Source organism: Crocodylus porosus, unplaced genomic scaffold (assembly GCF_001723895.1).
Source record: "Crocodylus porosus isolate Cpor-Errol unplaced genomic scaffold, CroPor_comp1, whole genome shotgun sequence".
Classification (NCBI taxonomy): Eukaryota; Metazoa; Chordata; order Crocodylia; family Crocodylidae; genus Crocodylus; species Crocodylus porosus.
The window spans coordinates 19,723,323-19,737,988 of NW_017728909.1; the positions used below are offsets into that span (position 1 = coordinate 19,723,323).

The 14,666-nt window shown below is 44.1% G+C and overlaps 1 protein-coding gene across 1 annotated transcript in view; it reads left to right on the top strand.

The window, feature by feature from the left end:
- Positions 1 to 4: 4 nt before the first annotated feature.
- Positions 5 to 14,666, top strand: part of UBE2R2 (ubiquitin conjugating enzyme E2 R2) — a 70,513-nt gene continuing 55,851 nt past the window's right edge. The window contains exon 1 of the mRNA XM_019531855.1: positions 5 to 166. Within this exon, the coding sequence (XP_019387400.1) occupies positions 5 to 166 (162 nt within the window). The remainder of the gene's footprint in view (positions 167 to 14,666) is intronic.

Below are 14,666 nucleotides of genomic sequence, written 5' to 3' on the forward strand. Positions count from 1 at the left end.
GCAGATGAGCAGCTCGCAGAAGGCGCTGATGCTGGAGCTGAAGTCGCTGCAGGAGGAGCCGGTCGAGGGCTTCCGCATCACGCTGGTGGACGAGTCCGACCTGTACAACTGGGAGGTGGCGATCTTCGGGCCCCCCAACACCCTCTACGAGGGCGGATACTTCAAGGTAACCCCCCCAGCTCCTGGGCACCCCCAAGGCCGGCTCCTGCCCCTGCTTTTGGAGACCCCCTGGGTCAGGGGTCTCCCTCAGGCCTGGTCTCCTTCCCCCGCTTTTGGGACCCCCCTGGCCTCATCTCCTTCCCCCAGGTTTGGGGGTCTCCCTTAGGCCTGGCTGTTTTCCCCTGCTTTTGGGGACCCCCTGGTTCAGGGGTCCTCCTCTTGCCCCCCTTGGCCCTCTGCATGGCTCTCCCCTGTGGAGGGGGTGACTTAAGGGTGCTGCACCCTGTCCTGGGAGGTGTTGGCTGTGCAGAGTTATGGGTGTTATTTGGGGGTGCTGGGTGCCCCCCCACTTACCATTGTGTCCTCTCTGTTTTATAACAATTTGGCCCATGCAGGGGGTGGTTTGCATGGGGCTAGGCCAGTCCCTTGCAACCCAGGAGTGTGTGACCCCAGGCGGGTCTGGATCCCCAGAGATGGTGGTGGGGTGTCCTCATGCTGTGGTGCCCTGAGGATCCCCCCAAGGCCGGCTTCAGCTCCCTGCAGGTGTGTTGGAGCAGGGCTGGCTCTCTTCTCCCCCAGGCATCCATGGATCTCAGCATCCTGGTTCAAGGGGCCAAGACTTCTTTGCCTTGACTAATTTCTTTTTTTCTTTTTGTGCATCCTCTCCTGTTCAACTTGGCTAAATAAAGAGGCTAGCAAAAAGCCTCTGATCTCAGCCCCTGCCCTGGGATGTGGAGAGCCACCTTCTCTATGGAGAGAGGCGTCTTCATTGTGAAGTCTGACCTCTGCCTAGGAAGTTGCCACCCCACTTTCCTGTGGCTTTGTGCGGGGATTGCTCCTCGGCCTCCCCAGGCCGCATGCCTGCGCTGGCTCCCTGTAAAAGGACTGCTACTCTGATAAAGACCACCTGGCATCCTCCCGTCCCCTTTCCTACGCTATCTCTGAGGCTACGGCCTATGGCTGTTAGGGGCTTCCTGGACCTGCAGTCCAGCTGTTCTCTGGTCCCATAGCTGCCCCCGAGGCTAGCTGCTTGGTGGTAAAGGCACAAGTGTTAGGTGCTTTGTTCACCTCATGGTGCATCTTTCGTTTGTCCTCCCTCCCAAGTCTGGAAGAGGTTCACCAGGGCTTCAGTGGGGGAGGCTGAGAAATGCTTTCAGTTCCCCTCCTGGTGTTCCTGGCTGTCCAGAAACTGCATGGCTATCATTTCTCCTCTTGCTGATCAAGTAAACAAGTGGTCTAGGTCATGCAGGAAGAAGATGGGTTTCTAGCAGATGGGTAGCCTCCAGCAGAAAGTGCCCCTTGGAGCATGCAGTGCGGCCCTTCAAAGTCTACAGTGTCCAGGCAGCCTCTGATGGTGCCTCGCTTGCTGCACGTCGTATCCCCAGTGTAGTAGTGGTTCCTGGCTGCTCCGTTTTGTGCCACCTAGCTGGCTTCCTTCTCAGCAAACTGGAGAAGAATTGGGGTACTCTTTGCACCCAGTTCTTGGCACCCACCGGGTCTCCCCACTGCTTTGGGTCAAAGTTTAAGCCCTCTATTCAGGGAAAGCTAAATAACAACCCGTAGCTTGGCAAATAAATGGATCTGAGTTGCACTGAGTCCAGCCTCTTTGTTTGGAAAGAAGGGGTGACTTGGGTGCAAGCCTTTTCTCTTTTGTAATGTATGTGGTTGGCTTAGTCACATAGGTGTGAACTGTGTATTTTTAGACTTGCTTCCATGATTTCTTATTTGGAAAGCAGCCCTGGTTTGGGGTTGGTAACTGGGGCCTGCTTTGCCTCATGTAGGGTATAACCCTTCCTGCCTGTATTTCTGAATTGATTAGGAACAGTAAAATAGGAGTCGAGAGTATTTTTGTCTAGGTCAGGAACTTGCTAAGTCCCACAGCTGTAGCTGGACTGTGAAAATAATACTGGCAAGCTAATAAAGTCCTCTTCAGAAAAGCACTTAACAAGCTTCACTTTCTTTTAGGAGGCCAGAGATGGTTTTTGGGGGAAGCCCAGGCGGTTTACTTGCACGTTACGGCAAAGATGCTTTTGGTGGCCTGGTGCCTCTCCTCTAACTTGTTCTGCAAGGACTTGTTACAGTTGATCTCTTGTGTCATGCAATATAGAAAGTAGAAGACTGTACTTCTACCTGAGTCCTAAACCGCCCTTATCACCATAGCAGTGGAGTGACTCTCAGCCTTGCATTAGGCAACGTGACTAACTCTGTCATGTAATTTGTTCTGTATCATCTCTTTCTGAAAGGAAAGGAATATGTGAATTGTAGTTCCTGTTTTGTCTGCGTGTCTCTAGTAGCAAAAACTAGGTTGAAGCGCACCTTGCTGTTGAAGTGGGGGGGTAGCGAGACATGATGGTCTTTGTTTCCTGTGTGGTTTGATTATGGTCATGGGTCAGCCCCCGAGGAGGCGGAAACTAGTCCTACCACTAAGAAAGAAAGTTTCCCTTCTGCTGGATGAATGAAGTTGCCAAACAGTCTCTCTATCCTGGGGCTTTAGGCAAGATTTTTCAGCTATGCTCGGCCCAGGCCACTGAGTGCCTTAAGAAGGAAGTCTGATAGCTCAGACTTTCTGGGGGTTACCAGTGCAGAGCGCAGAGTATGCGTGTGGTGTGCCAGCAACAGCCCTTGGGACGGATCATCTGAAATGGGACGTGGTTAAATATGGGTTGTAGTCATGATCCAAGTTTGATCGTCTAAACTCAGATGGGTAATATGGTTTGGTTTTTTGTTTTGTTTTTTGTTTTTTTGCCTTTCTAGTTGAAGCTTTTGGTGACTAGAACTCATTATAGATAAGCAGTTGTACAGGTTAACATATTTAGTCTTAATTTTTACACTTTAACTTAAAAGTAGCAAATACACTTTACTTAGCACATTGATCTTTTATATTTTCTTAGCTTGTTTCAAGCTGCATTTAGGTGGAACGTGCTTTTCATTGCATTCCAAACAGTTTTAAAAATTCTAGTTCAGTAAAATTGCCTTACTTTCTTGGTACGTAAGGGGGAGGAGGACTTATTTGGCATTTAAAATGCACTTGTGTAAAGCAAAAGCTAGTTGCAGTTAGCTATTTGAACTGCATGATTCTGGCGACTTGTGTCCCTAGGCCTTTAGGACTCTCTAGCCTTTTCACACCTGTGTTTTTGTTGTTGTTTTTTCCTCCGAAGGAAACAAGCTTTCTGCATAGGTTTCTCTTCTTTGAAAGAACTGCTCACTGAGATGAACTACCTGAATCCACTGAAGTGGGGGCGGGTGGGAAATGTTTCATTTTGGAAAGCTGGCGACTGATGTCAAAAGATGGCTTGACACTTCAACAGACTTCTGTTTCCAGATGCTTAACCAGTGATAATCCAGTCATTCAGTAATTCGGCTTCACAAGCAAATGACTGTAGTAAGGTCTGCCCTTAATATAGGCCCTTTTTTAAAAAAGGTTTGTGTAGAGTCTACTATTATTATTGCTACCATTATTATTTTTTGTTGTTGTTGTTTATTATTATTATCATGATCATCATCACTATTGTCATGATCATTGTTTATTGTTCAGTATTATTATTGTTATTATTAATAACAATAATTATATAACAGCACTGACAATAACCCATTCTTCCATGGCTTCTCAAGCTTTTCTGCACTGGCATAGTTTTTTTAGTCAACTGGAGGTTATGGCAAGGATTATTCCTGCATGCTGCTGTGTGAGAGTTCAGGGTGCCACTAAATTTTATAAGCTGGATTCACTAGTCTGGGTGTGCATCCTCAATTTAAAGAGGCTACATAGTAGCAGTTAACTTTTCAAAATGATCTGTGGCAACATCCCCTGTAGGATGTTATCAGATGAGCTTGTACTTGGCCTTTAGCTAGGCATATGCCGCTGCGGTCATGAAGTGGCACCACCAGTTAGTTGTTCATGGCATTCCAGGCTGGTGAATCTAATGATTTGCAGTTCTTGGAAGGAGGTTCCTCTAAAGACTGTTCCTCTGAGACAAGGTTTTGCATGCTGGGATTTTTGGGTGAGCTGTCTGTCTTTTGCTTGATAAAGCATCAAGAATCTCCTGCGAGAAGCCTTCCTAAATGTGCATAATGCCTTTTGTCAAAGCAGGAGAATGGCACCATGTGCTTTGGAGAACTAGGTTCTTCTGTGACCTCTGGGAACATGCTGATTTAAGCTGTTTATCATCCTGGATAGCTTGTAGGTTGGGTTATGGCAACTTGCATGGCAGTCAAGGGAAGGTTCTCACAGCCTGCAAGGATTCTCAACCAGGAAACCTTGATCCTGGCTGGACTAGATGTGACCTCCTGACGTCCCTTCCCACCCTCATTTTCTATGACTTCTGTGATTTTTATTTATTTATTTTCCCAAGGGTGCTGGGAGATGCCATGCACTATCAGCATTAAGTGTGCACACGGATCACGAGAAAAATCCAAGGATTTCAAATAGGAAGGTCGTAGTGCTTAAAAGCATTCTGACCTCCTCCTGGTCTTTCTCAGCTCTTCTCAAAAACAAGAGAGAACTAAGAGCATACATTTTTCTGAGGAGTGCCTTGAGTCTGAAAAGGTTGAGAACCACTGCTCTAGTACAGCCTCTGCATAGGCTTGAAGACGCTCCTGTTTTAGCCTTCATCTCCCGCCATCACCAAAAACCTAATGGTTTTTAACAGTCAGGTGCAGCTATGAGAGAGTCCAAAACAAAAGGGGGGCGGGGGTGCTCTGCCTGCAACCCAGAGCCTCAGTAATTGAAGCTAATATAATTTAACTTCTCCTGTGTGGTATTCTGCTGTCCTTTTAACATGCTTTGGAAAGTTTTATGGTTAGGAGTCATCGTCTCACCTGGTAGCTGGTAGAACTGGTCCCTTCCTTAATGAGGCAATGGTGGAGGACAGGGACTCAGTTATGGTATGATATTCCTAATATTTCATCCAGTTTGAAAAATGAGATGCCTTGCATAGTGCTGCAGTTCTCTTTAGGCATCCCCCCAAAACAAAGGATGTCTGTTAGATCCAACACTGCTCTGTGGTGCTAAAGGAATATCGAGTCTGTAACGGACTTGGGTTTCGGTCACCGCACAAAGTAGGCATAACTCATGGTTCTTTTAGTGGTGGAAAAAAGAACTTCATTGTGAATTGTGACGCTGGGCTAGTATACCATGACAGGGAGTCCGTAATTCTTGTGATGTCAAGCAGTAATTCTCAACCAGGGTGTCATGGGCTGCCATGCAAGTTTTAGCACTGTTAGGTATGCAAATACAATTTGCAAAATCAACCCAGGGATTTCACATGGGGAATCTGTAGCATCGGCTACGTCCTGACCTGTCGTGATCCAAGTTCTTTGCAACAGATGAATTGCTCTAGTCTTTTTCTGATCTCAAAAAATGAGCGAAAGCTAAGAGCTGGCATTGCCTTAGGGTTGTGTTGAGTTCGAAAAAGGTTGAGAACCACTCGTGTAGGACAACAGCCATTGGTGAAAGTTCCTTGAGAGACGAGCTTTGTAGGGCAGGTAGAGCTGTGTATGTGTAAAACAGGCCGTGCGTTGTTGCAGAGTCACTATTTGTCAGTTGTCTTGAGGCATTTTATTTCACTAAGCATTTTTTGTAGTGTGAACAAACAAAGTTTGGCAAATGTAAGAAGAAAAAAGTGACTTAAGACAAACAACCTTAAGTAAACTGGAGGTTAATACTTGTCATAAGCGCTGGTTTCCTTGCCTCTAGTAACTCATTAACTGTATGCTGTTCTTTGGAGTTCTGTCCTTTTGGGTCTTGGCTTCTTCCAGGAGATAAGGTACACACTGAATTTAGTTCCCAATATGTGGGTATATTTATCTTAATTCTGGGCAGAGATTCAGCTGGACTAAATACATTTAACAATTTAAAGGAGTGGGTAGAAAAGAGCACTATGTTTAGAGTGAGGATATTGTAGTTTACTTTCTGGAAAGCTTAATTTTTAAATCAACACAACCCCCAAGATTGGTAAGCATTCAGTCGAGTCTGTTTGGCTATGTGATTGGTAGAGCACTGATTGTCTTGGGTGGGGAGCTACCTCGTTTTAAAGACTAATTGTTCAGTTGGTCTTCATGGAGTGTACTGTGCGCCTGTTGGTGTCCTACAAAATACTGCCTGTTATCACACCTTCACTTCTGGCAGTTCCTTTATATAGATCAATGATAACTAAATGTGGATGATTGGAAGAACAAGTGGAAGGTGGTATTGTGCCTGGAATTGTCTTCTGATCTCTTATGCCCTGAAGTGCCCGCTTAAGGTTGTTACCCACTTCAGTTACGATACAGCTCTGTTGCCGGTGCTCAAGGCTTTCTCATTTCCCCCACGCTCTCCCCTAGCGCTAATGTCGTTCTCTCACTACTAGATGCAGTTTCAATCTGAAAAAGTCACAGCTGGTATAGAGGCTTGCTGTAAGACCTGAGGATATTGCCGAATGTTTGCTTACACAACTACTGACTTGTCACCATTTGGGCTACATTTTTTCAGGTCTCTTCCTGAAGAGGCTCTCTGGAGAAGTTGATACTCAACAGACCAATGTGAATGGGTTTGTTTTTTTTTCATGCCATGACAGGGAGACTTTGTGACTTCTCAAAAGGTCTAGCTCCTAAGGAAGAACAGGCAGAAACTCTTAATATTTAAGGTTAAACTAAAAAAAAAAACAACAACTTTTCACAAATGTTCAACTTTCAGATTAGTGGTTATGTTTTGATTTGGCTGAGTTGTAAGGCTTTGCCAAACCTTTTTGTACATGCTGACTCTTAATTTTTAATTGGATTTTTCCAGTGGTACTTGAGTGTGGTGGTTTTTTTGTTTGTTTGTTTGTTTGTTTGTTTTTATTTAATATGTCCCAACCTTGCCTCATTCAGTACACAAATCACAGAGGATGTCCTTAATGAGGCATGGCTTTACGCAAGCTCTTGCTCCACTGAACTTACACTTTTGTACAGTTTATTCTGGTAATGGAATTTCCTTGGGTACAGTTGAAGGCTTTTTTTTTTTTTTTTTTAAATTTTGGCCTAAGAAAAGTCCAAACTGAGGTTGCCTTTGCAACCTTAACTCTGCCCTTTTCGTTCAGCCACTTCATACTGTACTTGTACCCTTCTCTTGGCAGACTGGGTAGTGTAGTAAACAGGCCCTGCAGATGGTCTGTCATTTTAGTCTAGTGTTTTATAACAAATTGCACTATTGTATTTGAGCAGTGTGGACTCTGTAGCAGATAAGCTGGAGGTTATTTGATGGTACTAGCAAGTCTTTACGTAACCAGGGAGTGGTTAGGAGCCACAAAAATGGGAAATTATGGCTATGTGACATTCTGACTCCTGTGTTTTGTTTTATATCTTTAACAGTCTTCTGATGCAACTTTGCATAGAAATAGATACTAACCATGACAATTTTTAAGTAGGAACAGTTTGAATATGTCAAATATCTGTGTATTGAACAAGAATATTCTTATTCCTATACATAGTCATGCATCTTTTAGCATTCTGTAACCTCCAATAAAATACCAGTAGACAAGCCTAGCCTACAGCAAAGCAAAAGGTAACTTGACTCTACTTCTCATGTAACTTAACCTTTCTTTTGAGTGTAATGCACCCAGAAATGACCATAAGACTTTTAAAAACTGCATTGCCAAAGATGACCTGCAAATGACTTGAAATCAGAAAAGTTCAAAGCTTCAGAAAGAATATGGCTGTTAAATTGCCGCATCAAATGTGTGTTTTAAACAGAACTACTTAAGCCTAAGAAATCTGACCTGAAGACTCTCTTTTTAAGCTAGCAAACGACGTCACAAGTACCATGAACAAAAGAAATGAAAATAGAGGGAGTCTCAAATAGACTGACCCTTTCTTACTGTGCTAAGGGTTGCATGATGAACAATGAGGAAGCTGGCAAGCTGCAGCTCAGATTCTTTAAGGTTTTAGAGAGAAGGTAATATCAGACTCGACTGTAGTATATCATTGTTTCTTGGAATCTAGCCAGTACACTTAATTTTCTGTTTTAAGCTTATTTATAAAAGTTCAGAACAGTCCTTGAGAGACTTTCCCTTCACCCAATCAGACCTCATACTGTCAGGAAATATGGATATAGCCATTACACAAATACTGAAATAAGCTTCTTTTTTCCTCATACTTGGACTTGTCTAAACGCATGTTGTTCTGTTTTAACTGTACTAGTATATTGCAGCAGTACAGTCCCTCTAGTGTAAGTGCAGTTATAAAGGTGCTTATACCAACTCGGAGCACTTTCTTTTTGAGAGTAACTGGTGTATGCTTCAGGATTTGTACTCGGGTAACTAGGTTCTTTTGAAAACAAAGATCTGACCCCTAGCCAAAGTGTAGTACAAAAACCTGCATGTACTTCAGGTCTGAGTATCATCCCATGGCTCCTAACAATACTTCTTGTGTCGCACTGAATTCCTTTCCTTTAATGTTTGCATCCTTCCAGTGCTTGGACGTCTGTATCTGTGCACTCCGCTTCCTTCCCCCAGGAATCTCTAGAGTAAGCTAGGTCTTTGTATTACTCAGTGTGTCCTCAGTCGCTAAACCAACTGGCTTCATATTTTGTATATAGATTCTTATGCCATGCTCTTATTGTAGTAGCAGTGCCTTGCAGTAGTGCATTAAGCTGAGTGACTAACATCTGTCCTGTTCTGCCCATTCTGTCCTCCTTTCACCAGGGGCTTTGTAGCTGTTCTTGGTCCCCTTCAATTTGTCAGTCTTCATAGTAAATGAGGTACCCAGAACCAAATGCATTTCAGAAGTTGTCTTGGTATGGCTTGGCTCAGATGGGAAGAGTAGATTCACATCTCTTCTGCATAGTGATGGCATTGCAACTCACTGGATCTCATATTCTGACTTGATTTTAGGTTGGATTTCTGGCAGTAAGGCAACAGATCTCCAAGGTGAACTTCAAAGCAAAACTGGTAATTGAGTAGGCCTCGGTGCATGCTGGATGTCCTCACAGCACAGAACTTGGGAATACTTGGAACACAATTCTGGAATCAGCTTGATTTGTTTTCTCTACAGTTCAGCCAACTCCTGGTATCAAGTAGTTCAAGTATTTGTTTAAGTGAAGCATGTGGCTGTCTGAAAGGTCTGTATACAGGATCTTATGGCCTGCCTAAAATGGAAGGTTAATGAACTTTCTGTAGTAGTTGTGAGTTTTAACTTTGTCCTTCTCAAATGGAGCTAAAGTCTTAACCTTCATTCAACCACCTGTCTGAACACACCTAGCTGTGAGGATTTTTCTTTGTTTAAATATTTGACGCAAGCCAGCTGTGCATGTGCACATGTGTGCACACACCTGGCTGGCCCAAAAGATGTTACCCTTCAATCATAATACTAAAGAATGTACGGTTCCTGACGAAAGCTTTTCAGATCTTGGATTATAGATGTCAGGCTTTTGTGAGTCATGCCGTGTGCCGTCTTTCTAGCCAAAACATTAAAGTGAAGGTTCCTTGAACTCTTCCAAGTCCTTTTAATGTCCCAAATGCTCATAATGCCCTTTGGGCTCTTCTCTGCATATTGATCATTTTGCAAAATGTGATGTAAAATGGGAAGTAGCATCTCTTCACAGTGTCGCCTGGATTCTTGTCCCCCTATAAAAGCACATACTGCTTTTATTTGTACTGCAGTAGTACTTGAGAGTCCCAGTCACTGACCAAGACCTGTTGCACTAGGCAGTGAACAAGCAGAGCAAGGAACCCTCCTGCAAAGCTTCTGGCTGAAGTACACTCATGCAAGCTAAGAGGAATATGGCACCGAAAACTCATGATCAAGCTCTCCACTCGAATCGCCCACTTGCTGAAAGCCAGAAGGGAGGAAGATCAGCATTGCTGTGTATGTGGAAAGCTAACAAATTCATACTCTGGTAGAAAAAATGAATGAGTTGCAAAGTGGAAAACTCTTCTAATAGATCATGTCCTGGCATCAGCAGTCTGCTTGCATTGAGGCACCGCCAACCTGTTTGCCTTTGTGGCAACTTCAGTCATCCAGGGAAATGAGGGCCCATCAAGTAGCACTTCAGAGATAGGAATAGAAGCATTTATTTCTTTTCGAGACTTGTTAACAGCCGGTGCAGATGCCAGAGCGATTTGAGAGAAGAATAAGAGCAGGGTAATGGAGACTAGACTGTTCCTATTGTGGGCTGCCATGGTCTGCCCCAGCTTGGGTTTAAGGGACCTCTTATATCTTTCCTGTGGCAATTTGATCTCGAGTTCAGTTGTGTATTACTATGGCAACATTCCCACCGGAGTGAGTGTACACTCTTAGCAGGCACAGATGTGGAGAGGGGAGGAAAAACTACTGTTCCTGGCTACAGCTTCTTTCTGAGCCGCTCCTGGATACCCAGGCTTTGCTAAGCTCAGCACCAGCATTGCAGATGGCAGCTGCACCCTGTGAATTCAAGAGACTCCCGTGAATTCTGCCCACTTCTCCAGGCCCAGTATTAGTGGACTGAGAAAGATGAGCCAAAGCTCGCCAGCTTCATCCGAGTCCCAGACTCAATCTACTGTCTGCTGATTTGCTTGAATGCCTGTTTCAATACAAGTGCTTTTTTTCCTATTAATAAAACAAGAAAAGGCAAGCATGCTGATGGGGGTGGAGTGGTGGGACTTTGTTTTAAATTGAGCAGAATCCTCCTTCAAGGTTAGTAGACGAAAATACTTCAGCTGTTTGTATAACCCATATAATATTCACATAGATGTGTCTGCCATTGTTGTGCAGGTGATGAGCACTTAATTGACGTCTACTGATAGAATATCCCTGCTTTGAATATTTAATCTCAGTTTTGTTCCCTTGCTCCTGAATAGCTCTCCTTTTTCTTTACGAAGTATATAAAATCCAGCTTATGTGTTCTGGAAGAATCTGACAGTCGTGTACTTTCTGCACTTCTATAGTTAACCTCAACAAGAGACACGAGTGACCCATCTGAGAGCAGGTTTGGTGCGGGTGAAGAGTTCCTAAGTGTGGGAGAGCCTGCCCAGTGTCTGTCTCGTGTTTCTTTGCACGGTCACACAACAAGGATAACCATAGCTTAATGGGGCTGGTGGGACTTGCTTTGCAGGAGTAATGGGAGAGAGTTACACAAAGCCAAACTTAAGCTGGATATCAAACCTTCTTCCCTTGACAGTAGAAGATTGCATCTAGCCAGTGAAAGTGTTTTGGGTCTCATCATAGGACACATTTGTCTGCATTGGGCAGCCTACTAGAAAATACACAGTAGGCAGCCTTGCTTCATGGTGCAGAATGGAGTCCATGACCTTCTGCCTCTTTCATTACTAGCTCATGTAGCCCTTCATCTGCACTGCTATTAAACCATGGTGTACTTTAATGCGTCGCAGTGCTTGGATTTTCAGATCATGTAAGGGATTTCTGGAACTACGCAGAGCTGCTGCACTTGCAAGGGGTCAAAGTGCAAACTCTCCAATGACTCTAGATGTTGGCAGGAGTTATCGATATTGTAGAAACCTTGGCTTTTTGATATTCCAGAATTCACCAAGTCTTTTCCCTCGCAAACTTGAACAGCTAAAGTACACCATCTGTTCAAACCAAAAACTTGATGATATGAAACGGGACTAAAAGGATTGAGGAAGGGTCTCACCGTGCATTATTCCAATAGTGGGTCACTAGGTTCTTTGCCCTTCCAGAGGCTATTGGGTAACAATATTGGGCAAGGGCCAGCCAGTCCTTCTGTCTGCTTGTGGAAGTGGTCTGTTCTAGGTGTTAGCTTCTAAGCTCTGTACTCTGAGCTCACTTCAGTAAAAGCTCTTAATGCTGTGCTACACTTCTCATTCTCCTGAACAGAACATTGCAGTTTTGCGTGAGATGGATAACTTGTGGATTGTGTCCCCTTTTCAGCCATTTATGCTTGACTGCATGTGAATATGCACTTAGCTAGAAAGGTCTGTGGCTACTTAAATGTGTAGTGGGAAAGGGAAAGCCAGTGCAATTCATGATTTGAGTTATTCTGGCTTGGTAATTGTGTGTAGGATGGATAGTTTGGGTAAGGGGTGGAATGCAGAAGCAGAACTTCATTATAACCTCTGTTCAGTTTGCAGTCCTGTGTTATATTTAACATGCTATGAAATTGGGCATTAATGAGTAGGGGACAGCTGATAGACAGAAGATGGACTTGTCTGTCTGACCCTGGATAAGTTGCATTAATTTGGTTTGCTTGCCTGTAAAATGGGCAGAGTACCTGGAATCTATAGATAGAAGGTCCTACGTAGCTTGTTAAACAGCTCCGAAGGGAAGTTTTCTTGTAGCATTAAATTCAAGTCAAGAGATGTTTTCTGGATGTGAGCTGCTGCTTATTTCTGGTAAAAACTCAGACTTCCTTCCTGAAGGCCTTCAGCATAGATCTGGCATGCAGCCTCCTGTTCATCTTTGTTCATGAAGCAGCTGTAACAATGCTGTAAGTTGCTTCATAATGCGAACTTGCCTGCGTGTTATGACAGCATAACTCCTAGGGCTACTCGTTAACAAAGTCACAGTAATCCGCATTGCATCTAGTAATAATGTCACTTTGAGACTGATGTCTGCCCAGTAACGTCTTGAATCTTTCCTGGTACAAAGTCTACTGGTTGGCTTAAAGGACCAGTAATGCCAAAACTGAACTTCTGCCTTGTGATGCCACCTCTGTGACACTGCTGCTATGTGGCCTGTTGGTCTGCAGTAAGATGTGGTAATGACATTTTCCAGGTCCTTTGCTGCTTGCAAGCCTCCTCTGGAGCAGATAAAGAAGCCTAGGGGGACCTGTGTACCAGTGTTGCCAAATGTGAACTAGGACGCTGTTGTTCAGAAAATAAGCAGGGCAGACTTCAGAGGCATCCTGATATTGGTCTGTTCTCCAAACAGCCCCAGAGTCTTCCACGGCGTGGTAGCAAAATGGTTGTGGCTTTTGATGTCTTGTTTTCAACCAAGTGACAAATTTCTCCAACATCCTGGGGTGCAGAATGATTTAAAGCTTCCCCTTCTCTCAAAGTCTTAAAGGGTCTATTTTTACCTTGTTTTCTCAAACTTAATTCATTGTACTAGTTCCACAGAGTCTGTTTCTTTATCCTAATTCCAGCTTGCTCATTGTCTTTAAATGAGAAGCTTTAAATTGGGAAGAAACTCCCTATCCCAGGGGCAAGAAATCCAGGCATGTTGAGGAGAAGGCCATAAATCTGTGCCCAGGTGTCCATGCTTCTTCGGGAGATCCCTGTGAAGTCTGAAGACAGGTAACTCTTAAGACTGGGTCACCAGTAGATGAGCAGGTATTCTCATGGGTGGAAGAAGAAAAGCTCATCGTTACTGTCTTTAGCCAGTGAGTTTAAAAATGTGCTAGAAGATCCTACACTAGTTTTGGTGGAACCAGATACTCTGTTTTTTCACTTTACTCTTCTCAGTGTTATGGGTACAGCTAGTAACTACAGCCAAGCTACTTTTTCCTTCTCCCCTGTAGTCTGAAGACCAGGTCAGAGTAAGGCTTCTGGAAATGGAGAAGTTGAGTAATAGAAGGGGATTCATTTCTCTGCCCTGGTTTGCAGGGGCTTGGAGAATATCCACATGTGGATATTCTCCAACTGCCAACTTGCTCCAAAGGTGGTGACACCAGGTAAACAACTTGCAATATTGTGCTGTGCATTTGGGGAACAGGACCCAACAGTTGTTAGCGCTCCGGTACTGGGAGAAAGGGGTCCCTGATTATAGTCTACACTGGCTATAATCTACTGTTAGCATGCCTTCACCAAGTTCTGTTATGCTTGTCACCTAAGAATAATTTCCTATGCCCTGCCATGACACTGAGCTTAAAACATGTGGGCAGAGAGCCAAGTTCCACACTTGGAGAGCATTTTAAATAGAAAGCTGCAGCACAAAGGACCTGCAGGTACCTTTTTTCCATTTTAAGGTGGTTAGTATTTCCAAGTCAGTGTTAGTTGTTGTTGTTGTTGTTTTTTAGCCAAAAAAACCTTGTTAACAAATGAAAATGAAGCAACTTAGTACTTATTTTTGGCTGAGGGAATGGCTGATCGTAGTCAAAATCGCAATGTAGAGTTTAATTGCAATATATCAGAATATCAAGTCTTTTCCAGTTCTAATTTTAACCTAGTATTAATAGGTACAGTGAAGGAACATATGCTCTGTTAGGACTGAGTGTCAAACATGGCAAGTAACCAAGGTTCACAGTACTAAACAGTGTTCAGTTCCTCTGATAGTGTTTTTGAGGGTATGTCCGCACTGCAGTGGTGCAGCCAGAGCCAAGCGAGCTCTGAACTGCCTAGCTCATGTCCTAATGCCTGTCTAGGCTGGATGACTTCTGTGCTGCTGTAGTTAGCTGCCCAAGCATTCAGCCTGCTTCCTGGGCAGATTGTGCAGTCCACACTTGGGTCATGCTGCTGTGACTAGACTGCCACTGTCACTTGGGCCGTCTAGTTGAAAGCTAACTTGGTTATATTGGCCAAAGCCCTGTCGCAGCATAGACTGTTCAGGACCCAGGTAAATGGTTAATGTGCCACATGTTGGTGGGTGGGTTTTTTTTTTTT